We start from the raw sequence: 15,167 nt of genomic DNA, 5'->3' as shown, positions 1-15,167 counted from the left end.
TCTTGCATAAAACTTCCAAGTACCTATTTTTTTTTTTTCTCCAAAGTAATGTTCTGCAAGTTTATGCTCAGGTACATATGCACATCAAGTACCCCAAGTAATTTTTCAGAATTAACAGGCCCCTCATCCTGGAAATCTTTGTTCTACAACCTACCTTTAAAATATGTAATTTGCCTGTGCTCAAATTACCAATCAATTCACATAACATTGGTAACTTCCACTACTTACAATTCTTACAACTTTGTGCAAATGTGATGGGTACTTTTTTTTTCCCAACCAGCCACTGCCAACTACATCCAGTTTACACTTATATGCAAGTTATTCCAAACCCCTTGTTAATCTACGCAGGCAATTACAACCAAATAAACTTCTTCCTATGCTCCTTTAAATTTGAGATCTTGATTTTGGAAGAAACAAACTATTTCCCTTTTCACCCTCCTTACATCTACTCTAATTTTTGCTGTCCGAAGCCAACCTGAAACACAAAGGCTACGCAAGGTCTCAGAACTTGGGAAAATACTGTTGTATTAAGCAACTTGAAACAACACTGAGCAGTCCAGTTTGTAAATGACTTGGATTACTTAGAATACAAAGTACTTTGCTACATAAATAGGGCTGACCAAATCAAGCCCTGAGATCAGGCCTGATTACAGTTAGCTAATTACCAACAAGAACTTATACGGACTTTCTTATTTTTTAAAATGTACTCTACCTTTTTATCACTAGCACCTTAATTAAGCCCTCAACTGCATCCTACTGTTGAATAACCGTACCAGGTAGTAGAAAAGACAAAACCAGGACTCATTAGCAGAAGGAAGTTTCAATTTTCAACTCAATATATACTGAAAAGTCCACTTCCGATTAAGCCTATTTAGCAAATGACCTAACTATTAGAAACTATTATGTAAAGTGGGTTCAGTAAGTGCCCCACCTTTTTATAGAATTTAAATTCTCTATAAATTTTCACTGCATTACAAGCAACTTTCAACTTTGAAACAGAGTAAGTACTGCTGGTATCATGGGAGCTGCCTCTGCTGATTCTGTGCCAGTCAGGGCAAATCTCACCACATTATGGGTGATGAAAATTGCTATGCCCTCTCTCTTATTTACTAACATTTGTTCTTGGCCAGCTACCCAGAACATTCAGAGGCTTGGTAACTGCATGCATGCCACGCTGCTCCAGTATCACCCCCGGCCCGAGTGATGGCAGGGAGGACAAGTCAAAAAGGCATCCATTTTCTGCCTCTGGACTTTGGGGAGATACTCTGGCACCTCCTATTCAACATACAATATCCTGTCTCATTAAATGGGCACATACCATTTTTCCCTCTCAGGACTCTTGTCACAGTGTTCAAGACTCCTGCTTGTTTTGGACAGGAAGTCAGAGCTACAGTAAGAGGAGGTTTTGTTAGTCTCACCTCCCACTCGCTTGCTGCAGAAATTGAACACCATACAGTGAATGAGAAAGGATGGCTTTATGACTAGAGAGCAGAATGACAAGCTAGTTAACTAGATTTTATTTTGCTGATAAAAGTAACTGTGTGATGTAGGACAAGTCACCTAAACCAAACTTTTCTTTATGATGCTTTTTTTTAATGAAGACCAATTCCTCACATACGCTGACCACTTATGATTTCAAACAAAATCAGTGCTATCTGGGAATATTCTGCACATCTGGTAGAAAGACACATTATATCATGCTGGAATAAATGTATGGACAAAATTCAGAGGACTGCACTCAACCCTAATTTGCACCACTGTTACACTGCCTGCTTTCAGAAGGTCACCTTTTTTCCCATTTCATTGTCTTCAGTGGCAAAATACAAACAATCCTCTTCATCCAGCTTAGCAGTTGCTGACAGGAATCCTGGTTTCCTAGTGTCACAGGAGTCCCCCTAACAAGTCTGTCCCAGAGATCTTGCCCTAGAACCAATAAACCGGTGTTTCCAGGCTGTTACAGTTCCAGTGCTGGGTTCCTGCAGCTCGCCTCATGTTTGTGAAAGTGTTTTAGAGCCCATGACATGGGGGGGGGGGGGGGGGGAAGGCAAAACAACAAGAAAAAAAGAATTAAAAAAAAAAAAAAAATCGAAGCTTAGCAAGTCATCATCTTCCAGCAAAAACAGGCTTCCCACAGAAAGTGTGTCTGAACTAAGCAGCCAAGCTGGAGAAGTAGATCAACTAGGTTATCCCAAGAAGAAGGGGAGAACATCATTGCACTGTGCCAGACAGACACATCCTTGGGAGTCTGAAAGGATTACTGCAGCAACAACAGCAGAAAGGGTAAGAATACAAAATTAAGAAGCCAACTGTCACATAAGCCAAGAAATAAGGCAAAAATAAGGAGAAAGGAGTGTTATTTCCATTGGTCCTCAGGAAAGAATAACAAACAGTATCAGAGCCTCTGTTGTTTTAAGACAAGAAAACAAGGGCTATATCTGCCCTTGTCTTAGAGATTTGGAGATTGAATGGTACAAATATATTCCAGAATTATAGAGCCACTGAAGAACAACACAAGTGCTAAGAGAAAAGGAAAATACGAGGTTAACACAGGAGAAACCTTCTGGCAGCAGGATCTGTTCAGCCATTTAGCAGTGCCTCAAGAGAAATGATCAACACCTCATACCATTAGGTTATTTGTACCGGTGCCACCACAGTGCTAGCAGAGTTGCTGTACGGAACAGCCTTGGCTGGGCAGAGGGATGCTGGAGGATCTCTTTCTAGAGGATGCTCAAGCCGTGGCTCGGCGATGCCACCCGCCGGCTGCAGGCAGTGACATAACACAGCACTCGGGTACCAGGCTAGGACCTCCTCCCACCATCGCTGCACTTCCACCTTCTTCAAAGAGTGAGAAAAGTCTTTTAAGCACTCTCTTTTCTACAAAGTGTGGAAGGGAGCACCACCACCTCCAGTTCTCCGCAGCCTTCAGAAACTGTGTGACAGTCTTTCCACTGGAGAAGGGGGATTTACTAGGTCAACAAAATCTTTCTGACAGAGTATCAGCCCTTGCATAAATCCATTAAAAGGCATGACATTCAAAGTGAAAGAGTAAGGATGTCACTGTCAGCATTTACGAATTCATAAAGGCAAACACATTCACAAACTTCTAATGAAGGGACGTGGTGTGCAAGGAACAAATTATAGTGAGATGTGATGTTCCTTCTCTGTTTCTCTTAGAACAATAAATAAAGAAGGATTTATAGTCCTGTGAAGTATGAAAGGGAGATTATTCAGAGGACAGGGGTCTTCATTCTGTTAGACTGACAGACACAACCCTTCTAGGCTCAAAGCAGCTAACGACAGGACCTCCATTAAGCCACAAAATAAAGTGCGTATGCATAGTTATCTCAACACACAGATGAGAATCTGCAAGAATGTTGCTACACCCAACACATTTTTCTTTTGACTAGGAAAACTAAGCATTTTGGCAAAGTGCAGAAAGCATTTAGAAAAAGAATTAGTAATTCCTGTATCAGATTTTCTTAAAGTTCTAGACATTAAGTCAAAGCTGGGTAATTGGAAAAAAAAACAACTACCAAACAAAACCCCCAAGCCCTTGTGCAAACACACTCAGAAAAATGGTCAACCATAATTAAGAGAGAGACAAACTGGTTTAGTCAGAGCACCTCAGAAACATCAATAAAGGGACAACTCAGAGGGAAAAAATCATGTGGAAGAAAAAAAATTGAGGTATATGCATCCATAATGTTAAATAACGAAGAAAGATGTATATGCACGGATAATCCCTCTCGGCAAGTTTCATACGAAAGCATATCAACAATTAAAGTCTTTACAGATTTGGCAGTACCTTCCCACCACTGCAGCTAACGTTTTCCAGCAAGGAACCACTGAATGCACACCTTCTGGCAGAACTCAGCTCAGCGAGATGGATGGTTTTGTCCTCTGCCACACGCAGGTGACGGCTAACTAAACAAGTCCAGTTCGTACAGGCTGCTATGGGTGTAGGGAGAGCTCTCGGAGACTGCTCAGGATGTTAGCAAAGGCAGCAACTTTCAGGAGAGCAGCAGTAACAAATGGCTAAGCAGGTAACCACTGACAGGTATAGCTGCAGTGGACGAAGGCAGGTGTAAGCCATGCACACTAATACTATGGCAACAAACGATTCCACTGAAATGACTTCATTTTGAGAGTTGCATAGGGAACGTGGAGCTATTGCACTTGTTTCACAATCAACTATTTTCCATCTCTCTCCACACATTCACTTCCACAATTTTGATACTTCAGTGGGGTAAAAGTCCTTATTTAGGAACAACCAAAAGCAGGAATTTAAATAACAAAGGGGTTTCTCTCTCTATGGATTTTATCAGTTGGGTTTGGGCTCAGCTCAACAGCAGCATTAAATTCTTGTATTTCTCAACAGAAATTCTGAATTTCTGCAGAACCCAGAGGCTTTGCACACTCACATGACAGCCAGCAACATTTCAAGTCACACCCCCCAACAATGCCAGTCCACACAAAACATGGGAACGCCTGTGAAACAAACATAAGTAAAACCTGAGTTTGTATTGACTGTTGGATGACAAGCCAAAGACGACCTGGAGAGCTTTATGTTCTCCTTCGCCCACCCTGAAGCAATCTTCACTGAGAGAGAAGGATGCCATCATCCCTCTTCTCCCCGCTTTCTCCACTGCAAGTGCCAACTGTTGCAGTGTTTTTCACAAAACTACTGTAACACTAGAGAAACAAAATTCAGCTACCTCAAAAATACCCCAAATTCTTTTAGTTACAAACCCACAATAAATCGCTGCTTTTAGAAGCAGCGCTTTACTAGGAATGCAACAGGAGTTTGTATTTTGATGTGTCTGTTTTTTTTAAATTAGCATACTTAGAAAATAGAAAGAGTTCACAGGTTCATTCATTAACAATTCTCCAGTTTTCCTTCTACAGATTTTATTTCAAGAACACTGTGGTCAGAATTTCAGACAAAGTGAAGCAAGGTTTCTTTTCGTTCCCAGATTACTGATCTCACCAGATTTAAACCTGCCAAAAATTACGGACTGGTTAATAAATCACTGTAAACTCTTGAGCTTGCCAGAAAACATTACTCCAAGATTTATCTTCTTTTTCATAAGGCCCGTGTTGCCTCATAAAAGACAATCTCCAGGTGTGGACTAGTATGCATGCGCCAGCCAACACATAACAACATTTTTACTGCGGATTCATTTCCTTCTCCTAATGAGGACTCCTTCTTAGGAGCCAGCCATTCATGCACACCGTGCGAGCAGAAAAGAAATCTGCCTCTAGGATAACTACGATTTTGTGTTGCCTACTTTCTCTTTAAAAAATGATTCCTTCCAAGATGGAACCAGAGTTCTCCTTAATCTAAAAGATCATTCCTACAAAATACCAAGAGAAAATGTGGAAGGAGAAGTATTTCATAAATCATATCTAAAATTACTTAAGAGTATCTTACAAATGACAAACCATAACTGCAAACAGAGCTGTGTATGACTCATCTCACATATATTTATGCACAAACTGTTTTTTTTCTGAATTACTTGCAAGAATAAATCTAAAAAAGATATTTATGATTAACTGAGGTACTGATACAGTTGGGGGTCAGGGGAAGAAACAAGTTTTCCAGCACACAATCCCTTTGACATCTTGTTTAAAAATACGTAGTTAATTTACTTACTTGTTCACACTTCAGCAGACAAAATTAATATGAATTAAGACTGAAGTCTTAAACAGGGTACATCAATTTATGAAACAAATAACCCCACCAAAAAAGCTGAACCCCAATGCCATAAAACACTGAAGACAATTCTTAAAAAAAAAATTAAATAAAATGCAATAATAAACTTAACTGTTGCCTATAACAACACTGAGTTTTAGAACTGAGAAACAAGAAATACATATGTTTTAAGAACTGCAAGGTTAAAGTTAGAAGCAGATGATATGCAGAACTACATAATTTTGTTTGTTTTTACAGGAAGGATATCCAAGCCAATTATCCTTTTAAGGAAGGCCTATAGAATATGAGAAAAGTACATTAACAAGCTATCAAAACAAACATATTTCAAAATACTATAGCATGAACATAACTCACCAGTACTATAGTATCTTTTAAGTTCCGTGCGTCTGATGTCTTTCAGTTGATTGTATTTTTTCTTTTTCTTTTCTTTGTCTGGAACAGTTTCCTTTTCCCCAGCAAATTTACAGTTGTCTTCAGAGGAACTGATTTGCTCCAAAATAACTTTACTTTCATCATCTTTCTCAGGTGGTGTTTTGGAAAGAGGAGATCCAGGGGAATTGGCAGAGACAGTCTCAGTGGTTTGTTTGGCTTGCCTTTTCTTTTTCAAACTATGCATAAAGAAAAAACCCACAACATTAAGGTGTAGCCAACCTCTACAGACAAGTTAACTCACTTGCTAACTTGATTTTTTTTTTAATTAATTTAATATCAGAATTCCATACAACTCAGTAAAAACCACACACTTTGCATCAGTAATTTGGTAGCTAAGATTATCCTACAGAATACTCTTCAATCATCATATCATCACCTCAAGGATATCTCAAAAATAACAAAAAAGGTAATAAAGTTTGGCCTGTTGTTTACCAGGGATAAGGAATGCAGAAAAAGAAACAAAAAACATTGAAAAGTTGTTTTGTTTTTAAACGACCATACATCTAAATGTAGAAACAAGATACTGAATCACACTTTCAAGATGAAGCTTAGGATAAAATAAAACCTCAGATCATCATGTATTATAATGCAACAGCTAACATAACTTCACAGCCAACTGCTCCTGCTTTATAAAGCTACTTGTTTTGATATAAACTTGTTATTTATTTCCATTTTGTCCAAGGTTATCTCCCAGCAGCCACCCATGCTACTCCACATCTGTTCTTGCACAACCCACACCGCCTGACAGCACTCCAGGTGTCACCCAGCAGCTTCTTCTGCAACGCAACCGATGTGGCTGCAAACTGCTTGTGCAGGAACATTTTCCAGCTGCTACAGCTCTTCTGAGAGAAATCTTAACGAGCTGCCTATAAATCTTCCAACTTATCACTATATATAGCAACAAGAGTATTTTCTTTTTAGAAGACTCCTTAAAGCATAGCTCAAGTGAGAAAGATGCTTCAGGAATCCTAACAGAATTTTCTGCTAAATCACCACCTTTAGCACTGACTTTGCTTAGCAACAGCAAAGGCTGACTTTATGGGCTGAGGGTCAGCATCACTAAAATAGTCCTCCGTTAAGAATCACCGACACATACCACACAAAACAAAAAACTAATCTACCTAATGATCCTTCTCTCCAGTACATTAACTTCTTAGTTACAAGGTATCTAAGGGAGGGGAGTACTATATTAATCTCGTTGATGCTAAGAACTTTGTTACGTGCACAGGAAGAATTATGCCTAGAAAATACAGACAGTCAATGAGTCACCACAAATGGGAAAAGATTATGATCTCACAGCAGTAGTTTACGTAAAGGAAAACTTAATGTATTAAGTTAATATAATGCAGGAATTTCAGAGATTCTTCCTTCCACTTTTTGTACTTATTTTCTATCAATATATTTCTTCAGCCTACAACAGAAAAATAAACACCGAGAGCATTTAAGAATTATAGTAAGATATTTCAGGCTACACATACTTTTTTTTTTTTACTTTTTTTTTCCTAAATAAAACATTAAAACCAGTTCCCAAGTTTAGAATATCCAGCTTGAGACCTTGGAGAAGAGCAGTTTTTCAGATCACACGTGACCAACACTTTCCAGTAAAACAACCAAGAGATTGTCTTGCAAAAGCTGTGTCTGTCACACACATATGTATACACATTTCCTAAGTGCTTCCCAAAGTATGGTAGCAGGAGATCCATGTTCTGCAGCCAGCTCAGTGAGGATGGGTCCTACTTCTGCAGCAGTTCCCCATTCATTCAAACCCACTGATTTGTAAGACAACTAGTAGTAGTTCACGCTCTGCACAGCAAAAGAGATTTAGTGTGTGAAACCTTACAGATCAGGTCCTGACTACATATGAAAATGACCTACAAGGGATTTATAAAAGATAAAAGTGAATATATCTATATAACAAATTAAGTATTTTGTTTAGACTAATGAAAATTTGAGTATGCAAAGGAAGCTTATTTTTGACTAATAAGCCACAGTCCTGATTAAAGGCTGCTGTAGCAACTGCAAAACATTACAGTCACATTGCATACACAATGTCTATATTTAGCCCTGGTAGAAATCTTTGCAAAGCAGTTCTCTACGCTGAAATGGCATATCCTTACCTCACGGTTGTACTTGATTCCAGACTTGTAAATCAGACACAGCCCTGATGTTTTACTGTAGTTACTCAACGACCTTCCTGCATGTGTGCGTATCACAGGGTACCCCAATCATCTGCTTCAGTAGACGAGAACTGGCGAGCACCCACTGGTAGCCCCATTTCTACTCACATTGCATCAGCGCCTCCCGTCCTCAGATTCCTTGTCTGTTTGTTTTGATCACAAACTCTGTTAAGTAAGCTTTCTGTAGCATATACGTAGTATCTCAAAACAGCAACAAAGAAAAGCTAATAATGGAAACATTGAACCCTTTTTTGGAGGGGAAAAAAAAGAATAAAGAGAAAAACCTCTCTAGAGGTCAACAGTCCTCATGACAATACTAACAGCTTCCATCAGGACTTTCCTTAAAACATATTCATTTGAACTAGAGTTTTCAAAGTTGCCCTAGGCAACTTTAAGAATAAAGAGCTAACACAGAACTGGTCTGTTAGTGACAGAAAAGAGGAAAGCAGAAAAGACCGTCTGAACTGACTAACTGCAACAGCACTGACTGATGCTTCCCCCCGTAGCGTTTAATCTTGCCTGATTCCCATGTACCACAGCCCACCGAGAGCTCATTACACAACCTAGAGCATCCGTGGCACACAGCTGCTGCTGTGGATGGGCAACGCCACAGGCACTTTTCAGGTAAGAGTGATCAAGAATCTGTGTACTCCATAATTCTATTCCATCCTTATGACAGGCATCAGATTTTTCAGATAGTGCCAAGCCTACTCCTCCTGCCCACTGCTCTGTTTCAAGGCAATGACCATCCAACTCTCAAAGCAGCAACCTTGGCACTAGAAAAAATACTGGATGCAGACTGAGCATCCATGATGTTCATCACAGGACTCGGAGTTACTGCAACTCTGCCTGGGGTTATGATCTCTGCTCGGAAGATGCTGCTTTTAGAGGTCTCTAAAGCCTGGCCAAAATTACGCAAAACTCTCCACTCACTCTTGAAAAACCTTGACTATATCATCCCAGGGAACCAAAACAAGCCTTCAGCAGCATTTAAAACCACAACAGCAGCCCCAAATTTACTATGCTTTTTGTCGTTATGTGCACCCTCTTAGTATAGCAAATAAAGTCCTGTTATTAACACACACTGGTAAACTGCAGCAGAGATTGGGCTGTGAAGAGCACAGTCGGAGGGTTTCCTGCGTGTCCTGGTTTCAGCTGGGATAGAGTTAATTTTCTTCCTAGTAGCTGGTGTAGTGCTGTGTTTTGGATCTTAGTACAAGAATAATATTGATAACGCACTGATGTTTTAGTTGTTGCTAAGTAATGTTTACACTAGTCAAGGACTTTTCAGCTTCCCATGCTCTGCCAGGTGCACAAGAAACCGGGAGGGGGCACAGCCAAGATAGGTGATCCAAACTGGCCAAAGAGCTATTCCATACCATATGGCATCATGCTCACTATAGAAACTGGGGGGAGTTGGCCAGGGAGCAGCGATGGCTGCTCAGGGACTGGCTGGGCATCGGTCAGCGGGTGGTGAATGGTTATATCACTTGTTTTTCTCCTGGATTTTGTTCCTCTCTTGCTCCCTTGTTGTCTTCCTTTTCATTACCATTTATTATTTCTCTTTTTTTCAATTATTAAACTGTTCTTATCTCAACCCACGAGTTTTCTTACTTTTGCTCTTCCGATTCTCTCCCCCATCCCACTGGGGGGCGAGGGTGAGTGAGCGGCTGTGTGGGGCTGAACCCACTGGGGCTAAACCACAACACTGCATCTTAAACAAAACCCCATCCCCTTGAGGCACCCCTTTCAGCCTCTACCAGCCCTTCTCTCACACTGACTTGCACATCCCAGCAAGGCAGACCAGGCACCCACACAAGCTGCCAGCCCCCATCCTGCTCAGATTTCAAACCGCTCACCTCCTGAAGAAGCTGGAGGCTGAAGGTCTCATCCGCTCTTCTCCCAGCTCTCTGGTATTTCCCACCCTTCACGGCAAGAGCTGCTATCGAAGATGGATTTAAGAACACTGTTTGTCAAACTATTTCCTTTTTCAACTACTTTGTAAGATTTTGAGTGGTTTTTTTCAATTTTAAAGGGGATTTCTCTGAATAAAACCAACATTCAGTCTTGTCGTAATGGTTATGAGAGGAAAAGGGAGCTGAAGGCCAAATAAATAAATAAATAAATGAAACTCCTGAGTTTGATCAGTGTCAGGTTTTGCAACTAACTCAGCCTTTCAGATAAAACAATATGCATCTTTTCCAGTAAACGGATAAGGTGTTACTGCAGAAGATGTTTGTTTTTCAGTATCAGTCAATGAATATGTTGTGTTTCACTAGGAATGTTGCTGGGGGAAGGAAGAGGGAGAGAGAAAAAGGGAAGGCAGAAGAAACAAACAGCTTATCTGCAAAAACACTCCGGTTTCTGAGGAAAGAGTCTTACACATCTGTAATTTCATTCAGATGCCAGAAAATGTTTTCCAAGCTAACTGGTTCTGACAGGCAAAACATTTCTTCTGAATTTATGTAGAAGCATCCTTTTACAGCTCCTCAAAATGTTTTCTGAGCAACAACTGATAAGCCATTTTCTAAGTCTGTCCAAACAGAGTTTTCCAGTAAAAGTTTTCAGTCTGTTACAGTGCACAACGGATGACATGGGGGCTTTTCCATTGAGTCCCATGAGAATCAGAGGAACTGGTTCTTAATGGGCAGTGCAAGCTGGCTGCAGAGATCTTTTGGACATCTATCCTACAGAGGGAACAGGGAACAGAAACTTTCTGCAACACAAACACCATTCTCATACCATTTAATAAAGACTAACGATATGAAATTGACATAATTCCAGAGTAGGCAGGTAAAAATACAAGGTCAGCAGTGCTCACTTAAATTAATTTGCAACTGACTGCTTAATAGCTTGGGTACTGACTTACAGGAAAAGAGCTAGGAAAGATTTCAAGATATGGTCTACTTCATCTTCCAGACCCAAGGCTATTTGACTGCTTACAAAAGGCAAATAAATCTGCATTTTTAGAACAAAACAGCCTGAATTTCCCATTACACTAACAAGGTAGGTGGTTAGCATAAAGAGAAAATGATCAGAGAAAGGAGGGGTGATGTTATCTGCACAACTTTCACTAGAAGACTACAAGCAACCAGTAAAACTATGCAACTGAGACAATAAAGAAATGGAAATCTGACAACAATATTTTTCTAGAAATTCCATTTGGTTTTGGTTAACACTTATTCAAGAGATGCCTAGCAACAATTGTATAGGACCTCATTTGATATATAATAATTAATCATAGACAAAGGGCACTAGGTCCATATCGTAGGATGTTCTAAAAAACACCTGGGATAATAAGGCATGATTTTTATGATGTATTAGATTGTATTTTATAGATTTTATAATGTATTAGCATGGACTACTCTTGCTTTAGAAACAAAAGCATCTAACAAAGTGGCCCTCCAAAAAATATAAAAAAAGAAGGGGGAAGGCAGAAGAAATCTTCATTTTATCTTGAAGCTGACACAGTTTTCCTTTTGGGAAATTTTCCACAATGTGCATCCTCTAAAATGTGCCTTGATATCTGGCATGCAATCAGCTTAACATCCTGCACAGCACAAACAGATCATGTTCTACAAATGCTGGGGTTTTTAATCCATTTATGCATATATGCAGTAAGATTAACAGAACTTGTAAAAATAACTTTAAAACACTTCAAACATCTTAATCTGTTTTGTTCCCATCAAGATTCCTGTTAATTTACTTTGTATACAAAATTATATACACCCCAATTATTTCATTCAGAATTAGCCATTTTCATCTTAATTTAAATCTCTGCACTCAACATAATATGTACTAATTTCTTTGTACCCTACATGCCATCCAGAACAGCTAAATAAATCAAATTCATGACATTAAAAAAAACCCCCAACTATATACAGAAACCTTACAGTAAAAATTCCCGTTAGGCACCCACTGGTCTGATCCTAGTCAGCTATTCTATTCCAGCCCACACAGATCATCTATCTTCCCTTCACCCAACTCAGTGCCAGCACTACTCCGCTAGCTCTGGGCACGGCTGTGCTCTCATCCCATCTGATGTAACCTGACGAATAAGCAATCTTAGACAAAATAAATCATTACTGTTTGCAAAGCCAAAGGAAGTCAGATTGCCTGCCAGACCATAATACTTCACTCCCAACTTCCCTCAGTGCAGCTAATTTCACTTCACAACAGAAATGAATACAAATCTGTTAATCCTCTGTGAGGAATCTTCCTAAAACTAAAGAGCATCCACCCTGCAAGAAAGCATGCTCTGTGAAACACCAGCCATTTCAGGCTGGTATGCATGCTGGTTTGGAAATGAGCAAGCCACAAGGCTGTAATGTTTACTATTAAAACAGACTATTAAGGCAAAAATAAGGGATGGAACACACTTCTAATGAGAGATTTAAACAATTAACTGCAGATGGAAAAAAAACCTACTGAAAAAAACTAACTCTGAAATAGTTATCACGGACAACAGCGTGGTTGCAGTATGGTGGTTGCAAACACTGAAAAGCGTCCACACTCTGGTCATTCCAAATGACAAACAGCAACTACAGAAAGCTCTGATATTAGTAGCACAGGTCAAAGCTGGAAATTTCCACTTTTATTGGAACTCCTGTGACTAATTTACAGCAAATACCAGCACCAGGTTTCACACACGGTCAGTCATCAGCAACGCTCAAGAAAGTTGGCATGCTCCAAAGAGTAAAGTGCTGTACTGACAATCAGGGTATGTCCGTTTTCTTCCTGATACTGCCATTAGCTTACAAAACCAAGTCACTCTACCTCTGTTTCATTGTCTGTAATGTGGAGGGAAGGATTAGTAGTAAAGCTGTTCTGGAATTTTAAAGACATTGTACCTTCTGATAAAAAAAAGTTATTTGATTAAATGAAAATGTGTTAATTTTTGCCCCAGGCTTCTGACTGATATCAGGGAATTTTAAATATCCCACTTAAGCTCTCTTATGTTTATTTGGGGGGGGGGGGAGGGGGGGGGGGAATCAGCATTTCCCAGGGTAAAACTCGAGAGTTTTGAGCTGGCAGAAAGTTTTTATTTTCTTAAATTTAAGAATACAATGTTCCCACACAGCTTAATAAACTTTCTATTTTCAAAGGCAAAAAGTATCCCCATCTTTTTTGTTTACTTAGCAAAAGAGGTTATGATATATCCAGCACTCCATCACCATGACAACAATTTAATAAAATCTTTTCCATAGGGAAAGGATTTTGGAAAGCTGTTTTGTTTGATTTAGACATCTATTTAATTCCTTCTCTTATAACCTCAGTTACTGCAGGCTCTCAAAGAACAGCTTTAGGCAGAAGAAAAAACAAAGAAATCCCTCCCTTCGGATGACTCCTTTAACTTTGCCTGAAGTTCATTTAACAGGCTTATTCAATTAAACCCGCACCACAGATCTACCTCGTCACAAATACCGACTGGACTCTTACCACACTCCCATGCTGCTCCTCCTCCTCAGCTAACAATGCCAGATATTTTCTCCTACTGTGGTGTTCATTAATCATCCCAAACTGCTCCTACACATGCAACAAATTCTCCCAAAGTGGCTCAGCAGGACATTCTCCCTGCACCGAAGCCCTGGCCAGGGAGGAACGGCCTTGCCCTGTCACCTCCAGCTGGTGCTGGGCTCCAGCTGCTCTCCCACACTCAGTGCCAGCTCCCTGAGCTCCCACTCCCCTTGACATCAGCTGAAACTGTAAGAAAAAGAGAACTACAGTTACACAGCAAAAGAGGATGTTACAGGGAAGCTGCACAGATTCTGCACAGGAGAGTCACACCACATTAAAACTATTAAGATTATTTGATGAGGACAATAAGCACATGGTAATCAGACTGGCTGAAACACATCTCAAGTTCTCCCCAAAACTTTGATAAACTCCTCCATCCCTGCCTCAGTTGAACACTCTTCAAGAAATTCAACTTTCATGAAACAAAGAGAAAGGCCCTTTTAAATTAGTAACTGATTAACATAGGGAAACAAAGTACAAGAATTGAGAACAACCCAAAAGAAGAAAGACAACGACAGGGTACATGGAGAGCTGTGGAGGATGTGTACCGCTCCATACAGTCATCACTGCACACCCACTTGCTCAGATCAGGTAAGTTCCAAACTTTCCTGATAATACAGAGCCAGTTTTAGTATTGATTAAACTGACTGAAAACAGGAAGGAAATTTAGCGCTCAGTGACTCAAATGGCAATAAACATTTACAATGAAGTGATAAAACAGTAGATAAAAATCAACAGTAGGTTAAAGTAAAATCTCAGGGAAATGTGCCATACATTATGCAGCGATAACGTAGCTCAACCCACCTCCAGGAAAAAAAATCTCAGGGAATGGTATTTTAGTATTTCTTACATGAGAAGTACCAAGGGCACCACATTAAATTCTTTCAAGAAGTACTTTCAGATAAAGTGAAAAGCAGCTAAAAATAAATGGCTTAGGCATGCTGTGTTTGCCAAAGACATAACAGATAGAAAAAGCAACTATGAAAATGCATCATGGCAGGGTCTATAAAGTCCTATGGAGAACAGTGTCACAGGGACACAGCCTTTTTTTTCTTTTGCTCAGCAGGTACCCACACCACAAACTGCTAGAAGCCTGCACATCTGCGGGCACACTCATGAAGGATCCCTGCAAGCACTCACTTTTTTTTCTTTTTTTCTCAAGCATCCCCGCCTGGCTCCGGTCAGAAATAGAGCATGGTGAGTACAGTGGTACTGGGGCAACAAGCACAGCAAAACCCTAGGATTCAGGAGGAGCATGGTACTATTCGAGGAAAAGCTTGTAACTCGAAGAAGCATTTTAAGCCACTTTCATCAGCAAAAGAAGGTGC

The 15,167-nt window shown here is 40.0% G+C and overlaps 1 protein-coding gene across 5 annotated transcripts in view; it reads right to left on the bottom strand.

Moving 5' to 3' along the window:
- Positions 1-15,167, bottom strand: part of NCOA7 (nuclear receptor coactivator 7) — an 88,956-nt gene that overhangs the window by 42,775 nt on the left and 31,014 nt on the right. For all 5 annotated transcript variants that reach the window (XM_072855787.1, XM_072855786.1, XM_072855790.1 and 2 more), the window contains one exon: positions 6,068-6,321. In XM_072855787.1, the coding sequence (XP_072711888.1) occupies positions 6,068-6,321 (254 nt within the window). The remainder of the gene's footprint in view (positions 1-6,067; positions 6,322-15,167) is intronic.

This window comes from Ciconia boyciana, chromosome 3 (assembly GCF_034638445.1).
Source record: "Ciconia boyciana chromosome 3, ASM3463844v1, whole genome shotgun sequence".
In the NCBI taxonomy this organism is placed as follows: Eukaryota; Metazoa; Chordata; class Aves; order Ciconiiformes; family Ciconiidae; genus Ciconia; species Ciconia boyciana.
This window is presented reverse-complemented; position numbering and strand designations above follow the sequence as displayed.